Below are 19,340 nucleotides of genomic sequence, written 5' to 3'. Positions count from 1 at the left end.
CTTGCCTTGCCGCCGGTAAGAATCAACATTGCAAGGGTTTAAGTGTAGTGCGAGAACAAAAGACGTCTTTCCTATCCACGTGTTACTGCGTCACTCCTGCTCATCGATATATACATTGCGTTTGAGGTAGATTTTGCCAAGCTTCAAGAAACCAACGGAGTGTCATTGTCAGTGATTATAGCGCGAAAAAGGACGAGACTAAGAGGAATACCTCTGTTGTCATCCTTTTTTGCGCTGAAGTAAACTAAAAGGGCATGCTAAGTACAACTTACCCAAGTTAACAATCTTTAGTGAACGATGCCGACGAAGGTTTTACTGGAGCACGCACATAGCCGTCTTGTACAGGTGAATCCATATTTAATTCACCTTTTTGCTAATTAACAAATTTAAATTACCTGTGTTTTCGTCTTCACAGCGGGCCGTGGTTCTGCGATAAGAGCTAGTGATACGTATTTCAGATAGGCCAGCACAATTTGTCCAACATGATAGCATCTATCGGACAGCATTGTGATCGTGATAGCAAAACGAAACTACGCGCTCGTGCATAACTGACGCTATGACCGACTGACTGTTAATCCATTACTGTTTTGTGAAATTGATTTCCTGCAGTCAGGGCGCGGTTGAGGGTACATATTATCCCTATGCAAGAGTGTACAGGGACGTGATGTTTAAATCTCGCGTGCTGTATTTCAGGCGAAAAAAAAACTAGGAAGTCTCTTTTAAGAAAAAAATCTTCACGGGCATTTCTCAAGACGCTCTGCATCTTGCACTGAAATTTTTTCGCTGAAGTTATTGATTATAAACTGGGCTAATTTACCTCTCTGAATTGCAAAACTAGGAGTGTTTAAAAATACGCTTACCTGGAGATGACAATAGCCTATCAATCTGCGCAAGGTAAGCCTTCGTAGATCTGGTTATCATTTTTCAATGTTTGCCAGAAGTTAGCCAAAATCCTTAGCTGTGAACTTTCGACTGACGGGAAGATTTTTAAACCCATTTTCCTAGGCGATAAATGAGTTTTTTGCTGCCCAGTCAACGCTGAACATAGCCAGATGTTTTAGACAACAGTAATTGAATGTAGTTGTCTCAACATTCCTTTGAGGGCCTTTAAATATATTTTATTCTTTTTTTGCCATACATGTTTTTCAGGATATCATTCCCGCATTGGTTGTATAGACGATTGTTCATTTTTATTTCAGCAATAGTTATATAGATGACGCCTTTCACATTGTGAAAACCATGCTGTTCAACTAACAAGACATGTCCGCGATGCTAATGTACGCCACAATCTAAAACCTCCAGTTCTTGAGCTGGCAAACAAAATTTCTCGAAGTGGGCTTTCAGGGTAAATGCTTTCAAGAATCTGTCGTCTGTGAATGCGTCCCAGGTTGACTTCTGAGTGTGCGCACTTATGTGAGAAGGGTTGCCTAGAACGGCTCAGTTCAGTTAAGTTTAGTTTATTATCTTAAATGTCCCCCACAGGAGAATTACAGAATAGGTGGGTTCTTATACATACAGTAAGGATCATCTTATACATGCAGTAAGGATCATGGTAACTAATTATTGAAAAAAATGGTCATACAGAATTTGAAAAAAGGAAGATGGGCAAGTGGCAGCAACGATTTCGTGGGGAAGGCCATTCCAGTCGATCTTTCTATCACAAGAACTTGTTTGTTCTGCATAATACAAAAAGTTGGAATGTTTGTCTCGGTTTGTCGAAGTTAGAGCACCAAATTACACAACGATGTCCCTTCGGGGAGGTCTTAATTACTTGTTAAAGCTGCACAAAAGTTTAGTACGAAATTGAAAACATGGGATTTCAATCTAAAAAAAGAGAAATTTAGCTGAAGCCTTTGTTTTGGGCTGTACTAGGGTATTACGCCTTACGCCGCGAAACTTGTGTGGAGCACGCGGCCACCGTAATCCGCCACTATTTGCTTAATGAAGTACTAGTGCAAGCTGTGTTGCACTGGGCAACGTCACTTTCACTGTGGTCTTGGCATAAGCGGCGATGTTACTGGAAGCTTAGAAGAAAGGTAAATAGGGGGAATTATTCGAATTGGGGGAAGCTGCAAAAGATAAACATTTTATATTCATCCTTGACCGGCTAAACAAGCTCTATAAACGACTTTTTTTTTTAAAGCGTTTTGTTGGTCCAGGAGAGTGTGGTTCAGGGCCCCGTTTAACGACCTTCTTTGTGACTGAGAATTGTGCCTTTTTGGCATCTGACAACGTACACCTACTAGAAGGCCGCCGTGCTGGCTGAGTGGTTCTGGAGCTCGGCTGCTGGCCCGAAAGACGCGGGTTCGATCCCGGCCGCGCGCGGTCGAATTTCGATGAAGGCGAAATTCTGGAGGCCCGTGTACTGTGCGATGTCAGTGCACGTTAAAGAACCCCAGGTGGTCGAAATTTCCGGATCCTTTCACTACGGCGTCTCTCATAGCCTGAGTCGCTTTAGGACGTTAAACCCCCTATGAACCAGAACACCTACTATGACTGAAAAAGAGCTCCTTTCTTTACTAACACTCCCTGCAGATAAAGACGTGGCTGGAAATGGCTATGCAGCACTCACGCACAATGTACCAGTACCAGTCACGAGCCGTGACTCTGCTGGATGAGATAATGAATCCTGGTGTCGACTTCACTCTGGTCCGAGTCACCGACGACGATGCAGACATTCAGGACCGGTGCGTATTTTTTACCATTATTCACCGTCGCACTTCCACGTCCGTGACCAACAGGCGTCGGGAAGTGGCAGTCGGCTTTCTCTCCAGCCAAGTGTAGCTTATTTATTGAAAACGTACTGGATGCATTGAAGACCAAGGAGGAGGGCAATACTTAGAGGTGAATGAATGAATTAAGTCATAATCGCAAGGAAGGGATGGCTCTCGGTCACAGTTGGGGAATTTGGAGGATTTGGGGTGCAGGCGCAGAAGCGACTTCTAGTCGATCGTTTTCATAGCCTTCAGAGCTGAGAGTCTTACATCCGTCGGACTGCTACACTACTCAAAGCAGGCCGCTCGAACTGCTGTGTGCCGCGATGACATGTTGTGCTTCGGTGCTGGATCGTATCTGGTCTGCTAGGTTAGCCATGCAGTTATGCGATATGTGCTGAATTATGAATTTTCTTCCTCGAGATAAATGGGCAAGTCCACATAAAATGTTGGAGATCTCCTTTGTAGTGTTCTTGAAAGCGGTTGCATTTGTCGTGCACAGGTGTTTCCCGTCTGGCAAGAGGCCACTTGTGGCGTATGTACGGGTTGTGCGCTGTGTTTTCAAGCGCTTTGTGTAAGAACTCTTGTAGCCAAGTGAGCTTCAGTGTCAAACACCGGTGCCTGTGTTCTTTCCGATAACCGGCGCCTGCTCTCTGCTTTTATTTAGGTGCGAACTGTAGTGTATCAGGGCTTTGCGGGGGGAGCCTTCATTGAAGCTTTCGATATGGTTTTTAATCTACCGTTCTCGGCAGGAAGTTGACGTGTGGGGTGCGGTACCTGTGATCAACCCGACCCGATTGCGCGACTGCGTTTCCCCCTCCACGCCAGTGTGACCCAGTGTCCATATAATTTTGCCGTTTCTTCCCACGTCTCTTCCTGGTGTCGTTGGTCGCCGCATCGTTTGCCGTTGGTGCGGAGAACTCTGCTAACGAGAACGAAATTTTACGTCATAGTCTAAGATAAGAAAAAGCAACGCCATCGCGTTGTTCAAATCTTCTTGGTAACTGCCGACTGTTCGTTTTTTTTATTTTACAAATCCAAGTGAAGTGCAGTAGGAAGAGACGCAATTTTTGTAGTTTAGGCCCGTCCGTAGAGGAGCTGTGAAAGGATGACGGAACCTTGCACCTCCCACTGTGTAGCGGAATTTATGACACTGAAGTGACGGCATGAGTGGTTTGCTCGCGAGCACTCGCTGATTCTGTCACCATGCGTTCGCAAAATGCATTTCATCGAGAACCGATTTAGAATAATACAACGAACAACCCTTGAAAAATTACATAATCAACCCATTTGCTGCATTAGCACCAGCGGAAGTTTTTGTCGCATTTCGCGTTAATTACTTTGTCACTTTGTCATAATTAATGTAGTGTATCGTATGTTCTTTTTTTTCGTTTTCTGCAGGAAACTTCGGCGGCCATGACTTCTGTTAAAAATTATTGGACAAATCGACACTGGTTTTTTAGAATACACACTCATGGCACTTTGCATTATCTGATTACCGGACCCAAAGCTTTCACGCTAGTGCATGAAGCCCTCTTTATGTCTTACATTATTTTAATTAGTCACATTATGAACGCACAGCATTTGAAATAGAGTTTAAATGCGCAATTTTTCCTTATTTCGCGTTTCCTATTCATTTTTCGCCAATTTTACATTTTCTATAATTGCGTTCTTTCCATTCGTGAACTGCATTTTGGCGTGCCAATCCTGCTTTGGGTTCTGGTGGGTCATTTAATGTTCTTAGTGCATTACAATGTTTTATTGTCTTTTATTTGTGTTCCATTCGTGAACTGCATTTTGGCGTTCAAAATCCTGCTTTGGCTTCTGGTGGCTCTTTTAATGTTCTTAGTGCTTTATAATGTTTTATTGTCTTTTAATTGTCTTAATTGTTACATTTTACTTTCTTTTAATGTGTAAGTACAGTCGAGCGATAGCCAATACCATTTGTTGGTATTTGTTGGTTATGAATTATCGAGAGATAGCCCTCATGAACCCATGATTATGCCGCCCACAATCGTGCAATAAAATGATTGGAAAATGGCTTTATCATAACAGCCTCCCAAAAAAGTTCTCAATACCTTGCACCTCTTAGGGCCACATGAAATGCAGCTGCAAGTCAAAATGTGTAAAAGAGGCGATAACCGACACCGAAGAGGAATTTTACAGCTGTTCCGCGTCTCCAAGCGCAGAGACCGCGTCGCAGACGTATGCCTGAGCACACAAATTTATTAGGTTGTGTTCGTGCAAAATGAGGCGAACGCGACAGACCATCGCCGCATAACGTGCACTGCGGAAGGACTCGCGGTTGTGGCGCAGCTGTGCAACTGAGCGTGTTTTCTTTAGCTCGTCTTTCAGCAACTAAATCGTTCAGGAGTGAGTAGAGTTGAGCATGTATATAGTATCGAACTCGAAGTGGATCACGAAATAATGCGATATATCGATAATACGATATATAAACAGGTGGTAATATGGATAGGATAGAAGGGAGAACACATTGCACCCACGCGTGTGACGCGTCCTTGCAACGACGTGCTGCCCGGGCAGAGCAACGCTCGCTTAGCCTTGGCGGGTCTAACTTGCTTCGCACCGAAGCCGCTGCGGACGGTGTCTAGGAAATAATCATTGGCTATGATAAGATGTCTGATCCTCTTACCAATAGAATATAAATAGAGCAATCATCCATGCAAATTGAGGCACGGCTGGCTTCCTCAACGCCTTCGGCACTGAAGCGCGCCAAGCTAGAGCAGCCGCTGGCTTTAGTTAGTTAGACTGGCTTTACCGCCAGCCTAACACCATCTTAAATCACGCAGTAGTTGTGAGCATGGCGTACGCATTCACCAAACCCATTCACAGCTTTCGAAAAAGCACCTGCAAGAGTTGCCCCAAATTGAATCTGTCCGCGTCTTAGTGCTGGCCTTAGTATAAATGAAGGCCTAACCAAGAGGCTACAAAACCATTGCTGAACACTTGATCTGGGTGCCGCGGAAGACCACTTCTCGCACGCTTGGCTGTCCCGTCTCATAATCGCCTTCTCCATTCTGTTCTCGTGGGAAGGTCAGATTTTCGGCTTCAATGCCTCGAAAAAACTTCTCGATTATGCTTTTCATTTCTATACACCGCAGTTAGAAAATATTTTCACAGCGGGGACAAACATAGTAAATTTTAATATATAAGGTTCTGAAGTAATTTCAAATCATAGCTAAAGACAGCTGTATTAAGCGTTATCGGAGAGCAAAAGTCAATTTTGTTTGCAGGGCACGGACGAAGTCGGGGGGTCGAATGCCTGGCCACTATGACAGTGACTCTTACCCGAGCAAAGTCTTTGGGTGAGAAAATATATAGTACCGTGACACAAATGACGAAGCACTATAACTTGCAAACAGCGTGTACATGAAGATACATGTCCCTTGTTTTGTTCCTAATTTTTAGTTGAAAGAAGCATGTTAGAACAGGCCATGCATAACAAAGGCAGTGTTACTGTGAAGCTCGCGGGACATGAAACCTGGGGCAAAAACATTGTTTAGACGAAGTGACATTTTTTTTCCTAAAATAAACGACGTGATTTAGTATACGGTGACACTGATTGCCTAAAGTGGCTTCGTCTCATGCGCCCGGGCTGTGGTGTGTCTCGGGAACTGGGGTCGCATGAAAGAGTTAATGGTGGCATTGTACTGTTTGTTTTTCATTTCCTCTCTTTTTGTATGTGCTTCTGTGCCGTACTTAGAGTACGCCTTTTGGAATTTTTTGCCATTTGAGAATATTCTAGTAGAAATGTAACAATGGCCACTATTGTCGGCACCTGTCGTATCAGATGTCTAAGTACTTTTTAATAGTGTAAAAACAATGCCTCTGGAAGCACGAAACCATTAATGTGGTATCAAAAAATGGTGCACATTACCCCACTGCACCTTGTGGCAGAACATTTACTGACCGAGCGAACACATTTGACCGAGAGAACAGTCATGTATACCTCTTTGCTCTCATTTGTTGAAGCGACACTGTGGACCACTCCATCCAATTACTGTTCTGAATAAAAACTGATTCTCTTGCTCTTTCTAGCTGTGTTGGCGTTCGACCGGCGGCAAAAGAAGCATTCGCCGCTTAGAGAACTGGATTTAAATTTCTACCCGCCAGGAGGTCCAAACTAATAGCGTCCTAAGTTAGAAGTATAGGTGCCACCGTTTTGACGTGAATGGCACTATCGCCTTTTTTAGTGATAGCTACATTACGGTAGCATTCCGAGACTTCAGCGTGGCTGTGTTGTTTGGTGTGTTTGGTGTGTTGTTTTGCATTATTTTCATGATGCATATTGTGTTGGCTTTCATTGTGGTAAATAGGTTATTTACGGTAGCACTTTGAGCCTTCAGCGTGGCGGAGCCGCCACGCCGTGGCTGTGCCGCCACCCTGTGGCTAGGCCGCCACCGCAACGTGGTCACGTGTTGCGGAGCAGCTGCCGGCGCCGTGGCGTGTCACGTGGTTCGTCACGTGACCAGCCACGTAGTGCGGAGAAGCTGCTGCTGCCGGCGGCGCGGTGCGCCGGCGAAACCGAGCTGCAACAGCTGTGCGCATGCGCCGTGTCTAGTGGGACGAAGATGAAGGAACGCCCAGAGAAAAGGAGCGGCGAAAGACTGACATTGTAATTCAACTGAGCAAGTTCCACTCGGCCAGCTGTAGCTATCGCGTCACTCCAGGTTTAGCCATAGCTAAACCGCCGTAAATTTGTTTTAGCATGATGAAATCGGCAACGAAAAATTGGCGTTGACGGTAGCATTTTACTCGCTAAATCGAACCGTGCTCACGACACCTGCATTTCATTGTTAGTATTTTGTAGCTTTCAGAAGCTCAGCTTTCAGTGAGAGTGGTCTTTTTGAGGTCAGAACGTAGTACAATACCGATACAGGCAAGCTTATATTCGTCCTCGTTGTGCCTTTAAGATAAATTTTTACTACCTGTGGAGCGCTACTCAAGAAGGGTTTTGAGGCGGGCTAGTTGGTGGATTTCGTTCATGATTGAAGTGCGCAAAAGAAACGTGGACCAAGAAGAAACACGTACACACACACAGCGCTGTGCTGTGTGTGTGTGTGTGTTTCTTCTTGGTCCCCGTTTCTTTCGCGCAGTTCAGTCAGGAGTGCTACTGTCCAGATTACAACTTACTTCAATTTACAACCTTTGTCCGTAAAGTTTCGAGACTGAGTTCATTAAAATATGCGTTTAACATTGAAATAATTTGACCAGCACCCCTTCAAAATTGTCTCCCTTGCAGTCTGTACACGCTTCTTCCAACGCTTATTGAGGTCTTGGAAACAGTTCGAAAACGCTTCTTTTGGCAGGGCTGTCAGCTCCTTTGTCGTGGCGTCTTGAATGGCCTCCACGCTCCCCATCAAGCGACCTTTTAGGGCTCTCTTCACACGAGCAAACAGGAAAAAATCGCATAGAGAGAGGTCAGGCGAGTATGGCGGATGGGGAAGTATAGCAATGCTGTGCTTGGCGAGAATTTTTGTCACGCTGAGAGCAGTGTGCGGCCTTGCGTTATCTTTGAGAAGGCTCCATTGTCCAGATTCCCATAAGTCAGGGCTACGGCGTCGCAGTACATCACGCATGTGTTGGAGCACGTGGATGTCAAACTCCTGATTAACTCTCTGCGCTTTTGGGACGAATTCGTGGTGTATTACACATCTGGCATCGAGAAAAACTATCAGCATCGTCTTTGTTCTGGTCTTCTGTCACCGCACCTTTCCCGACGCCGGAGAGCTTGTGGACCGCCATTCGGCGCTCTGCCTCTTTGTAAGCGAATCGTATTGAAAACATCTTGTTTCGTCTTGAGCAATGATGCTGTCGACGAATGCAGCATCCTTCTCTGCCTCGGCGAGCAAATCAGCATTCACTTATGCCCGCATGTCCTCCTCGTCCTGTGTGAGGGAGTGCGGCCGAAGTCTGACATTCAGCTTTCGTTCCCCCAAGTTCTCACGCACAATTTGGTGGCGTGTTGCCTTAGTAATGTCGAGAGCATCTGATAGCATGCGGACTGTAATGGTGCTGTCTTGCTGTACGATTTCCCTGATCCGAGCCACGTTGTTTTCATTCCCTAAGGTTGAAGGGCTCCCCTGCCCTGTGCCGTTTTCCACCGACGTTCTCCCCGAAACGAAGCTCTTCTGCCACTCGAAAACTCGCGCCCGCGATAATATCTCTTTGCCGTAAGCGTCACAAACGAGCTCATACGTCTGTGTGGCAGTCTTGCCAAGCTTCACACAGAATTTTGTTTACACGCTGTTCGAGGTGTACGTCCATCTCTCCACATTCACTCACAGTAGAATGCGCAGGACTAGTGACAATGCATTTTTCTACATCTAGTGCCATCTAGCGGCTACCAGGGAAATTAACATAAATAGCTCAAGTTAGCCCGAAAAGACGGCGCTACACATACGCACCAACGTGTCTTTTGGGGAATGATTTCTAGAGAAGAAAATAAGTCAGTCTGGAAAACTTACAGAGAAAGGTTGTACTTACTTCTAAAGCCACTGTATTAATCGCATTCTTTTGCTTCGAATTCATAACCACTTTATCCTTCAAACCATTTGTCTCGGCGAGCTCGTTTTGGCAAGGCTTGGGAAATTTCCTGTCCCAACTGAATTTATTACACTAGTTTAGTTTTTTTTAGCCGCATGCAAGGTCCGAATTCTCTTACCATTTTAAGGCTTGAAATAATAGAGCCACTTCGTGCATTTTGTAAGCCAAACTCAAACTAGGCGCCTTGTATTGAACAATAGAGCCATCAGCCTTACATTTTGTGACAATGATTTACAGATGTAGACACTTTGGTCACCGTATGCTGCCTGCAGCTACATCTCTGCTCATCCAGTCGCAAGAAAAAAAGACGAATGGCAATGAAGGGCAAAGCCGCGAAAGCAAAAAAAAAAACTGTCATAAAAATGTTTTATCCATTTGAAGTGCAATATTTATTTTTATTTTGATTGTATACTATCATTGTTGTCCATGTTCGGTGCAATGCATACAATGAAAGAATATGAACGAAAGATGGCCGCGATTGGAAGTTTCCCGTCTCCTTTTAACGAGAAAGGGGCACCTCCAGCGTCGGAGACATGCTTTCATCCCTCAGTGCGTGATTACCCTCCGACGTGGTCTTAAACATGCGGAAGAAATTGCGCTTCCGAGGACACGGGTCGGGGTTTTCTTTACTTTTGCTGTAACTCGAAAGTGACATCAATTTTGAGACTTATATGCCCGCTCCGGGAGTCCAATCTGCAAACCCCGGAATGCTGTGGCCGATATCTATCACCTGCTGCGCGTTTTCCCGGCGCTGAACCCGACGAGACTTCGGCACCTGGCGGCAGCGGGTCTCTCGCCGACCAATCCTTTGCCCTTTAATGTTTGGACACAGGGACCGCATCATCGGTCGCTCCTCGGCTTGAGTAGTCTGGCCAGTCGTTTTTCATCCATTTAGCCATCTTTTTCTTTTAATCATTATTGCGAACCCCTTTCATTCCCTGCTCCAATTCGCTTAAAAAGAGGACCCTTGGAAAAATTACATTTGCAAGTCCTTTTTAAATAGGGAGTATCAATGAACAAATCATTTCAATACGAAAGTGCTTTAGCAATTGGTAAGTATGCACTTGAAGCCATTTTTTACAGTGTATTCTTGCCATAATCTGTCCGGACACCTGTTTTTTTTTTCTCTAGGTATGGAAGTCTGCTCATTTCTTAATAGTGTCATGCAGTTAATTGTCGCTTTCCGAGTTTCGTAGCAAATTAAATTTAAGCAGGTTTATAATAGCCCACCAAATCACCAGCAGGCTAGTTAGTTTTCTTTATTTTAATAATGTCAACATCTGTCCGGTATGAGGTGTCACGAAAACAATACAAAACTATGACCACAGCACGCAGTTACCGTTACCACATTTTAACTGGACGAGTGCTGAGATTCCTGCAGTTACTCTGATAAGACTTCCATCTCTGCCTAGGTGTGCTGTATGTATGGTCCGCCGCGAGCGCCAGATATCTCGTATACCGCAGCCGTGGCCTAAACATCTGGGCGTCCGCTTCAGGCTGCGGGAGGTGGTTGGCTCAAAACCCACCGCCGGACACCCACCGGTAAAAGTGGGTACAAGCCATCCCCTGCCCGGTGCCCGGCTTCCTCAGGGGTGTGTGCGTGGAGGAGGTTCCACAAACCCCGCTGCGCCCTTTCGAAGGTAAACCCACTTTCGAACACACAGCCTGCAAAGGCGGTTCGTGCTTCACTTGTAAGTGAAGCGAAGAGTTCATCTCAAGCTCGTACGCTCTAACCAGCGTGTCTCAACAGACGTACAGGTTCAGCAGGTTCAACTTTAGAGTATCACTGCGGTCCTGGGCAAGTCCGGTTTTTCCGGCTGCCTGTCTTTGCGAGAAAAAAATTTGCTTGGGCAATATTTAGCAGCGCTAGCTGTTCTTTGCAGTTTTCTCGGTTTGGGCCAGTACCTTTTTCGTTCGGAAAATAACACGTTGATGTAATTTTAACTTGCTCTGTTTCGACTTTGCATTTCAAAAGACTATTTAGAGAACAGCATAGCTCATCGATGCGATTCGTGTACGCGCGGTAAAGCAAACTGTTGTATGAAGTCTGTTTTGTGTTTCGAAGCGAGCGCGTCACAAACTTTTTGTGCTTTTAACATTAGTGAGGTATTCTGGCTTCCTATGGTTGATGAATTAGACACACTTAGGCGTCTTTCTACGGATCATTGCAAGGCATTCAGCTCAAATTCATTCAGAATTATCAATATTTCGTCTCTTCATGATTTGGTTTTAGGGAATGAACAGCCTCTTAGATCACGGGAAGCCCGTTCAGAAAAAAATAACGATAGTAATAATAAAGTTTAAAGTTAAATTACATATCAAATATTCCTATCGAAAAACCAGTGGGAAATCAAGTCCGTAAGTAGGAGCGCGTTCGTTACCAGTTTTTTCTTGATTATTAACAATTATGAACAGCCGCAGGAAAACTGCAAAAGGGAGAGCATACAATCCTGCGCGTTCTGACGCCCTCTTTCCGTTCTCTCAGGGGCTACCTGAGCTTGGGATAGAGAATGTCTTAATCACGGCGAAATCTGAGATGCAGTAAGCGTGCCTTGAGCCTTAACACCAAACGAATTCAATGCTTCCAGTTCTTTACGTTGTAGAAAAGCGGAATGAGTCAAAATGAGACACAGGAATGAGATAAGTTTTTGCAAACTACGCTTGTCTCGATTACTTTCTTGTCAGGCTTTCAGGGAGAACGTTCTGCGTTCTCGCCTGCGAAATTATGAACTAGCAAATCACGAATCTCTTATATATACACGAAAAGAGAATGCAAGTATTAAATTTAAAGCAATTACTGTTCTTCCGCTCTTGGCTCATTCAACTCGCGTCTCACCGGCAGGCACAAGGCGATGATCAAAATGTTTTTATTTTACAGGCCGTGCTGAAAGGTGAGTATCATATATAAAATGGTTCGTGCGGGGGTAGCGGTAGCGGCGATTCGCTTGCTTATCACGACTGAGGAACCCCGGAGCCGAAAGTAGCAAGTATAGATACCGTGGAAGAAGATATTAGTCCGAGGCTGAAAAACTGGCGGAGTTAGACTTGATCAGTATTTGTAATATGGGAAATATGGGAGCGCCTACAACAAATAAGAGTGCAACGAAAAGAATCAAAAGCTCTGAAGTCGGTTACAACCTAAGTCTGCATTGACCTTCCTCCCCCCCCCCTCCCCCTCTCGCCGGACAGGAAGGGAAGCGCTAAAGTTAAGAGGAAAACGAAGCACTTTTTTTTTAGTTTTGTATCTTCATTCTCTGCAGCAGGTCGCGTGACAGAAGGGTTTAGCGACCATAACCTGGCCGCGGCTTCAGACGAGTCCATGATGTGGTGCCCTGGGCGTTCATTTTTGTTTTGCTCATTTGCGTTGTGTCTACTTGTTGAGCGATGCGACTGATCAGTAGTGCATCCTACACCCGTGCGCGACGCTGTCATGAACTATTATTCGAGAGCCAACGTAAGAAAGGACGTGCTCATAGAAGATCGTCCCAGCGTCGTTCTTCATGTCAGGCATTCTTGGTGCCAAATTTCAAGCGATATATTGTAAATGAGCTTTAGAACTCAGTATTAGGTGTTATTCTGATTGCTAGGTGCTATTACAGTGTCGTAAAGAGGGTTTTATTTTACAGTGTCTGCACAACGTTGCTTCTTGTGAATGTTTCTTTACCCAGCACTCTGCACTGCCCAAGACCATTCTGTCAGGTAAGTAAAAAAGCGCTACCTCCGTTCGGGAAAAGGCTGCGTGTGTATTGACTGGGGCATCCTGATGGATATAGAATGCGATATGGCCATCGAGCTTAGGCTGCGCTTACAATGGTAAGAAACATTCGTGTTACGATGGTAGTTCTAGGAGGTAACTCCTCCTAGTGTTCCTATATGTATAACAGGAAAACTACTCCGGCCAAGCCGCGCCTCCAACCTATGCCATCCCGCTTCCCTTATTCCTTGGCGTGCAGTCGTGTTTCTCACAAATAAACGTTAAAAGTAATTGCATCGTACTAACGCGCAGTGTATTTATTTTGCTTTCTCGGCTTCAGCAATACCTCTCCCTACTTTTCTGAAACCGCAGTAGGAAAGATTGGGGCCAGCCTTTGATCCGTGATCTACCACGACCTCAACTGAGAGTGTACGTCGGCCAAGGCAATTCTGCGATTCTTAACTTGGGGGCTTCAATATAAAGATTTAGTTCATAATTCATGCTTGAGTTTTAATAAATGTTTAGATGCTACATATCGATGTGATTATTTCCTGAGTGGTGCTATTCACCTGCTGTTTTCAGATGCCGATGTATACAGTTCTGTCATATTTCCTCATGAGAGGCATAGATAGGTCTGCGTAAGTGCTCGGATTCTTCATTACATATTCTTTGTGGGTTTATATCACAGGCGTGTTCTATATAATTTTTCGCATCATTGTTCGATGTGAATCTATGCCTTCACGCACGGGCTTCATAAATTATGCGATTGAATAATTGGTAACCCGGGTTCGAACCCGACCGCGGCGGCTACGTATTTATGGAGGAAAAACGCTAATGCGCCCGTGTGCTGTGCAATGTCAGTGCACGTTAAAGATCCCCAGGTGGTCGAAATTATTCCGGAGCGCTCCACTACGGCACCTCTTTCTTCCTTTCTTCTTTCACTCCCTCCTTTACCCCTTCCTTGACAGCGGTTCAGGTGCGGTTCAGGTGTCCAACGATATATGAGACAGATACTGTGCCATTTCATTTCCCCAGAAACCAATTATTATTATTAATAATTGGGAACACTAAAGGCTGCAGTCATATGCGTAAAAATTCCCCGCAAGAATACATCAAAAACACTTGAAAGCACAATAATCAAATAAAAATATAAAGAGCAAGGATCGATAAAAAATAGGAGGAAAGCTTCTTGGATAAACTCTACACAGACGCTTCACAAGATTACATCAGAAATGCACTCATCCAGTGGAGATCATAAAATGTACGGCAAATTTTCTACACCAATAAAACAAACACTAGACTCGTTAAATGATTGCATCAAAAATTCGGCAAACTGATGCGGCATGAACGGATCAGAAATGGGCACATCAAGTGCACGTCAAAAAATCTGCGGCATATCTTCTGTGCCAACTCGACAGAAATTAAACACATCGTTTAACCAGGAACTCCGCAGAAGGATGCATCATAAGCTCATCACAAATATAGACATCAAGTGGATATCTGAAAATCGGCGGAAAATTTTCTGGAACAACTCTACAGAGATTCATCACATGATATCACAAGAAACTCATCAAAAGTATTCATCATAGGCTCGCCAGAAATGTTGCTATCAAGTGGAAATAGGAAAATCTACGGCAAATTATCTGGAGAAACTCGCCGAGAGCTCCACACAAAGATCACGAAAGCCAGAGAGCATGCTTCATTTGATGCAATTGAGCAACAAGACTTCTGCAGAAACCCCATACATTTTTTGTAACGGCTGTTCCTCCTGCAGTGTCCCTAAGAGCTTGCCCATCTTGGCTGTGTCGTGCGCGATTCCAGAGGTCACGAAAAGGTAGAGGTCGACTTTGAAGATGTACTTTTGAGGGTATATGACGAAGAGGAACTTGACGAGAGAGTTGCCCGCCCCGTGAAGCCCGTGCAGAATCACATCGGTGTCAGGATCTCGGTGAATGCCAGTTTAAAAGAGTCGATGCTCTGGATGACAAATCACTGCTGCACTGTTAAAGTCTTGTTTACCCATTCTTTAACGTAGTGCTATCATTTGGATTCGCCAAAACAAGTCCCCTCTCTATCCTAGTGCTCTACGATTGACTTTAAATCACCGTCCTCTCCATGTCCCGCGCCCTGAGGTGGTGTCCCTCAAGAGCGCGTTTATTAACAAGTTAACGAAAGGAAGGAAAATACACGCATATGACTATCAAAGCGCATAAGCGCAATTTTATTGCTTCAGCCGCCATTTGGCGGCCACTGCACTTATGTAATCGACGACGCAGCTCCGTCAGCCGCTAATTGGCAGGAGGAGCGGCAGGGGCGGGGGACGCGGCAGCAGGAGGAGAAGCGGCCGCAGCTGCAGGAGGAGAAGCGGCAGCAGCAGCTGGAGGAGGAGTGGCAGCAACAGGAGAAGCAGCCGCAGCAGGAGGTGAAGCGACGACATTGGGGGAAGCAGCAGCGCCAGGACTAGCGGCAGGGGCAGGGTTGCTGGCCGCGATGAACTCCTGGTGCTTCGATTCGTCCTCCTCGCTCAGGTCGGCCGTAAAGAGGGGAGCCACCTTGTCCATGTCCGCCTTGGTCATGTGGCTGAGTCTCTCGGCATTTTCTTTGATCTCGATCGCCTCAATTTTGTGAAAGTTGCGCGCGAGCGCGCAGCGAATGATGCGCATGAGCTGGTAGCGCGAGAAGCGGTTGGTGTTCTTGGCCAGGCTCCCGATATCGCCGGCCCGGTAAGAGGGGACACGTAGCTTGCACAGCTCAGCCTTAATGATGGCCTTGCGCGCCTCTTCGTTCTCGGGAATGGGGACGTTGATCTTGGCCTCGAAGGTGTTCCGCATGTCCTCTGCGATGAGCCATGGCTGGGACGCCGTCGCGATGACCACTTCCTTGTACTCCTTCTTCTCAACCAGCTCCTTCATATAGGCCAGAAGCTCGGATTTAACGGCGTCGACCACGGGCTTCTTGGCTTCCGGGACCTCGGGCAAATACAGCCGGTCCAGGCCCTCGAGGATGAGCACAGCGGTGTTGTGCTTCATGTAGTTTCTCACGAGCATCTTAGTCATCAAGGAAGGGTCATGCGTGAGGCCGCCAATCACGAAGAAGTCGAGGTCGACGATAAAGATGAACTTCTCCGGATACTTGACGTAGAGAGACTTGACGAGCAGCGATTTGCCCGTCCCGTGCGGCCCGTACAGAAGTATGGTCGACGCGGCCTTCGCCTTGGGGTCAGCCAGGATCTGGGTGAGCAGGAGCTTGGCAGGGTCGATACCTTGGATGTCGTCGCAGAATTTTATTTTCTTGCCGGAAGTAACGGTTCCAGCAGCCGTGCACCATGGGGGAAGGACCTGAAGGGAATACAGACGGTCAGTATAGAAATGGAGGTCGACATTACATAGAAAAAAGTATTGATTTGTACGCCTTACAGCCATTCTTATTTTTCTTGACAAGTGGAGTCAAACCCACACACGGCTAAACTTTCTCTGTTTCTGCTGTGTTTCGACGTCTTATATATTTCGATAACTAAGTGAATTCTCTCATCAGCCTAACTGGGCGGCTTAAAGAAATTGATCATGATGCAGACGTTTTAGCCAGATAATGGAAAGGTAAACCCCGCGTTGGTTCGTAGAGCCAAAGATCACCTGGATAACCTCCACAATATCCGTGTGCGCTTGGGAGGAGGCGCTTTCGTGTAGTGTCCAGAAAACCTCGCCTTTCTTCAGTGGGGGGAGGGGACCAAGGAGTCGAAATCTTTCTTTGTTCCCTTTTAATTCTCCGAGTTTTGTTTACTGGTCAGACGGTGACATTTTTCGTTTGGAGAACTTGCCTTCTTGAACAAATTTTACTTTTAAAGCTGGAGCCTGAATAAGGCTTTTTGGCGGACTTTTGTTGCTCGCGCTCATTCCTTTCCACCATGCTTCGGGCAAATATTTGAATCGTTCAAAGCTGTTCTTTTGCTTACCATTGCTCACTTTTACTCAAGAAGTTGTATGGCGGCATAGCAGCGCTGAGTCAAAGCAATTTATTCCCGGGAAAAAAAAAAGACTACAAGCCAGTACGTTACTTCTTAGCGCCGATACTGTACTGAAAAGCTTGCTTTGAATAGGTCAGTAATTTAGCCTGCTTTCAATAGGAGAGTCCATAAGGAAAAAGGCAGTAGCGTGTTTGTTGAAGAGGCGTGTTTATCATATACCTGCTCGGCACGTTATGGGGAGAAATGTAAGAGTCTCCACAAACAAGAAAAGAAATTTTACTTGAACGCAAGCGACCCAGGGTGACATCGTGATTCATGTGCAGAATCACTTGATGGAGAATGAAATATGGTTGAATGAGATGGTTGGCAGCTGATCATCCAGGAAAAACGGGAAATGAGTAGGGAGGTACTTTTTCTTGTGCAGTGCGCATAACTGCATGGTAGTAGTGATAGCGTAACTCAGACCGAGCTGCCCAGAGAAACTTAACGGTATATTATTTAAAAACGGGTTTCCATTATTGTTAGGGCACGGGGTGAAGTTCCGCAGCAAATGCACCTATTGGCAGACATACAAGGTCTGCGACAAAACGAAAACAACGGTTGAGACTTTTCATTATCGATGGTTCTTCCTTGCACTTGACGCTATACACGTCATGCCCTCAATTTACTTGTTTCATCGAGTTACCTTTTTTTACCTCGAGTTACCTCGAGCCATCTTCCGCACATACTGCTCGGTCCCTCAACCTCTTCACGGTCACTGCTTAACTCAGCAGCGCTCGCTCACCTGGGAGAGAACGGCGATCTGGTGGATTTTCTTCATCTCTGGCATTCCTTCGACCACCACGTCCTCGTTGGCGTCAGTGCCGAAGAACGCCTTGAGCTGCTGCGCCCGCTCGATGAACGGGGCGCACGAGTTTCGAATGAGCAGCGCCGCGTTCAGGTAGGACTCCATGGCCTTGCGGTAGAGACGGATGGCGTTGGCGTACTGCTCCTTGTTGTCCGCTGCGTGCGCCTGCTTGGACAGGTCCACGGCCTGCTTTATGTCGTTGATGAGCGTCACCGGAATCACCATGGCGCCGCCCAGGGTTTGGAACACGACCGCGACCGGACTCGAGCCTCCAACGCTTCTACGGTCCACTCAGCGCGCCCAGCTCACGCGCAAACGCGAACTTCGTCGTTCTCACAGTGATTTGAGTGGGTATGTGCCAGCAACGTCTGAGGCCTTCCTTCCTTCCTATGCACTGCGGCATCTGCTGCCAACGACAAAAATACAAATCACTAGCGCTAGTTTTTGTCTTGTCACTTCTTTGGGGGATTACTTTTGTTGTTCCTGACGAAACACACATGCTGATTCATACTCTGAAATAATGACAAAAGAAAATTGTACAGCTCGCGCCGGTCTGCTACTGTATGACGCCATTCATGAGTGAGCGAAGATAAAGAAAAATTTGTTCAGTTTTCAAAGAACATAGCGATAGAAAAACAAAAAAGCTGGTGGTCAGTGATGAGAGGTCAGCTAAATATCTTCCGCTTAAGAGGAAAAACAAGGCACGACCTACGAAACTAGATTTCTGCTTTAGACGTGTCAAATATGCCAGTGTGTACACGCTTACCCAAACAGGAAGAAAAACAAGCGACCGAAAAACAAAAATTATTTGCAGGGTTTCACATTACAGCGGAGTCAATTGGCGATGACCGGGAACAGGTGTTCTGGCAATGTGGGCCCTGACAGACGCATGGGCACCTCTCAATGATGTAGGGAGAAAAGAAAACCTGGATAGAAAAATGTTGTCCAAAGTATGATCTCAGCTACGGAACTGTGATGCGCAATCTATGAACACAGCGCAGAGGTGATACTTCAAGATAGAGAGCAAGAAACGGCCCCCAATACCTGTTATATATTCTAAAACGCGCGTTACTGCAGCGAGGGTAAGCTTGCTACTAAGCACAGTTCAGGAGTCTTCCAAAGAGAGAATTGTCATCTTTTGGGGGGTCTACTCACTTTTAGCAGAGCTGTATGGGCAGAAAAACGGCCATATGATGCTATTTGTCTTGGAGCTTCTTTTGCAGTTGATCTGGCGTACATGTGCTTCACAGACAACCCCGTTCGACTGCACTGATATTTTATGGCCCCCAATGACGTCCAAAATACCTATCGGTGGCACGAAACTGGCGGAAGCAGCTTTAACAGTTAATCCGGTGGGCGGGTTGTGATGACTCCACAAGGTCAGGTGACCAACAATGACTTGACAAGGTCACGTGACCAGCCCATTTTTTGGCTGTGGCTGGTTCCTCGAATCTTGTTCTGAGCAGAATTTTGCACCCCAGGTTAGGCATAAGGGGGTCACCCTCTCTTTATAAGGTGGCCCTACCTACCGAGGCCGAATTTTCGCTCGTAGCG

The 19,340-nt window shown here is 46.0% G+C and overlaps 1 protein-coding gene across 1 annotated transcript; it reads right to left on the bottom strand.

Annotated features, from left to right (window-relative positions):
* Nucleotides 1-15,169: 15,169 nt before the first annotated feature.
* On the bottom strand, nucleotides 15,170-18,114 carry LOC144123420 (uncharacterized). The gene is made up of 2 exons (XM_077656251.1): nucleotides 17,724-18,114; nucleotides 15,170-16,313 (listed from the first exon to the last, which is right to left on the bottom strand). The coding sequence occupies exons 1-2, from the start codon at nucleotides 18,009-18,011 to the stop codon at nucleotides 15,264-15,266; spliced, it is 1,338 nt and encodes a 445-aa protein (XP_077512377.1). The 5' UTR covers nucleotides 18,012-18,114; the 3' UTR covers nucleotides 15,170-15,263.
* Between the last annotated feature and the right edge of the window lie 1,226 nt (nucleotides 18,115-19,340).

Source organism: Amblyomma americanum, chromosome 3, assembly GCF_052857255.1.
Source record: "Amblyomma americanum isolate KBUSLIRL-KWMA chromosome 3, ASM5285725v1, whole genome shotgun sequence".
Lineage (NCBI taxonomy): Eukaryota > Metazoa > Arthropoda > Arachnida > Ixodida > Ixodidae > Amblyomma > Amblyomma americanum.
The sequence above is the reverse complement of the archived record's forward strand: the minus strand, read 5'-3'. Positions and strand labels throughout refer to the sequence as shown.

Excerpts from the sequence above, each read along its gene's own strand:
- LOC144123420 (XM_077656251.1), bottom strand. The coding sequence starts at position 18,011 with ATGGTGATTCCGGTGACGCTCATCAACGACATAAAGCAGGCCGTGGAC. Across the intron at positions 16,314-17,723 it reads AGATCGCCGTTCTCTCCCAG|GTCCTTCCCCCATGGTGCAC; the intron begins GTGAGCGAGCGC and ends TATTCCCTTCAG.